General features: G+C 48.0%; 1 protein-coding gene across 1 annotated transcript; it reads left to right on the forward strand.

Annotated features, from left to right (window-relative positions):
* Window positions 1-44: 44 nt before the first annotated feature.
* CCOS01_17125 (uncharacterized protein) lies at window positions 45-245 on the forward strand (the record flags this gene model as incomplete). The annotated part of the gene is made up of 1 exon (XM_060465259.1): window positions 45-245. The coding sequence occupies one exon, from the start codon at window positions 45-47 to the stop codon at window positions 243-245; it is 201 nt and encodes a 66-aa protein (XP_060304184.1).
* Between the last annotated feature and the right edge of the window lie 292 nt (window positions 246-537).

Genomic DNA, 537 nt, shown 5'->3' on the forward strand with positions numbered 1-537 from the left:
GGAACACCAGCCAACAGGAACAAATCAGCGCACCTATCAAAGCCATGAGGGTTGGCCAGTTTCAAGAAGCTGCTAGGATTGTAGAACGTACCTCCGAGAGCGTCTTCTTTCCACGATGTTTCAATCCGTGGGAGTACGAGGGCCTGTACATACCGTCTTGGAACGAGTCAACAGGCAGCTCGTTAGAAAACGTCTCAAGCTCGTCAGAATGTAGCTCACAAGGCGGATGCGAAGAGGGCATATGAACGCATAGAAGCGATGACGTATGGCAGGTGTGGTGAAATGTTTGTTCATTAGCTTGCGATGTACATCAAACCTCAAGCCTAACGGTTGATCGATCACTTTTACGCAAGAGCACATGACTTTATAAATGTTATATAATCAACCAACTAGCCTGCGCGAGTCGACGGTTCTTGTCTCTTCCAGGCAAAGTTCGAACGACGTGGATGCACAGTAGAGTTGTGAGGACTGGTCTACAAGCCCGTAAAATCCATGGGGAATTGCCTGCAGTATCAAGCAGGTGCTCTCAAAAGAATG

Source organism: Colletotrichum costaricense, assembly GCF_030867565.1.
Source record: "Colletotrichum costaricense strain IMI 309622 chromosome Unknown Scaffold_65.1, whole genome shotgun sequence".
NCBI lineage: Eukaryota > Fungi > Ascomycota > Sordariomycetes > Glomerellales > Glomerellaceae > Colletotrichum > Colletotrichum costaricense.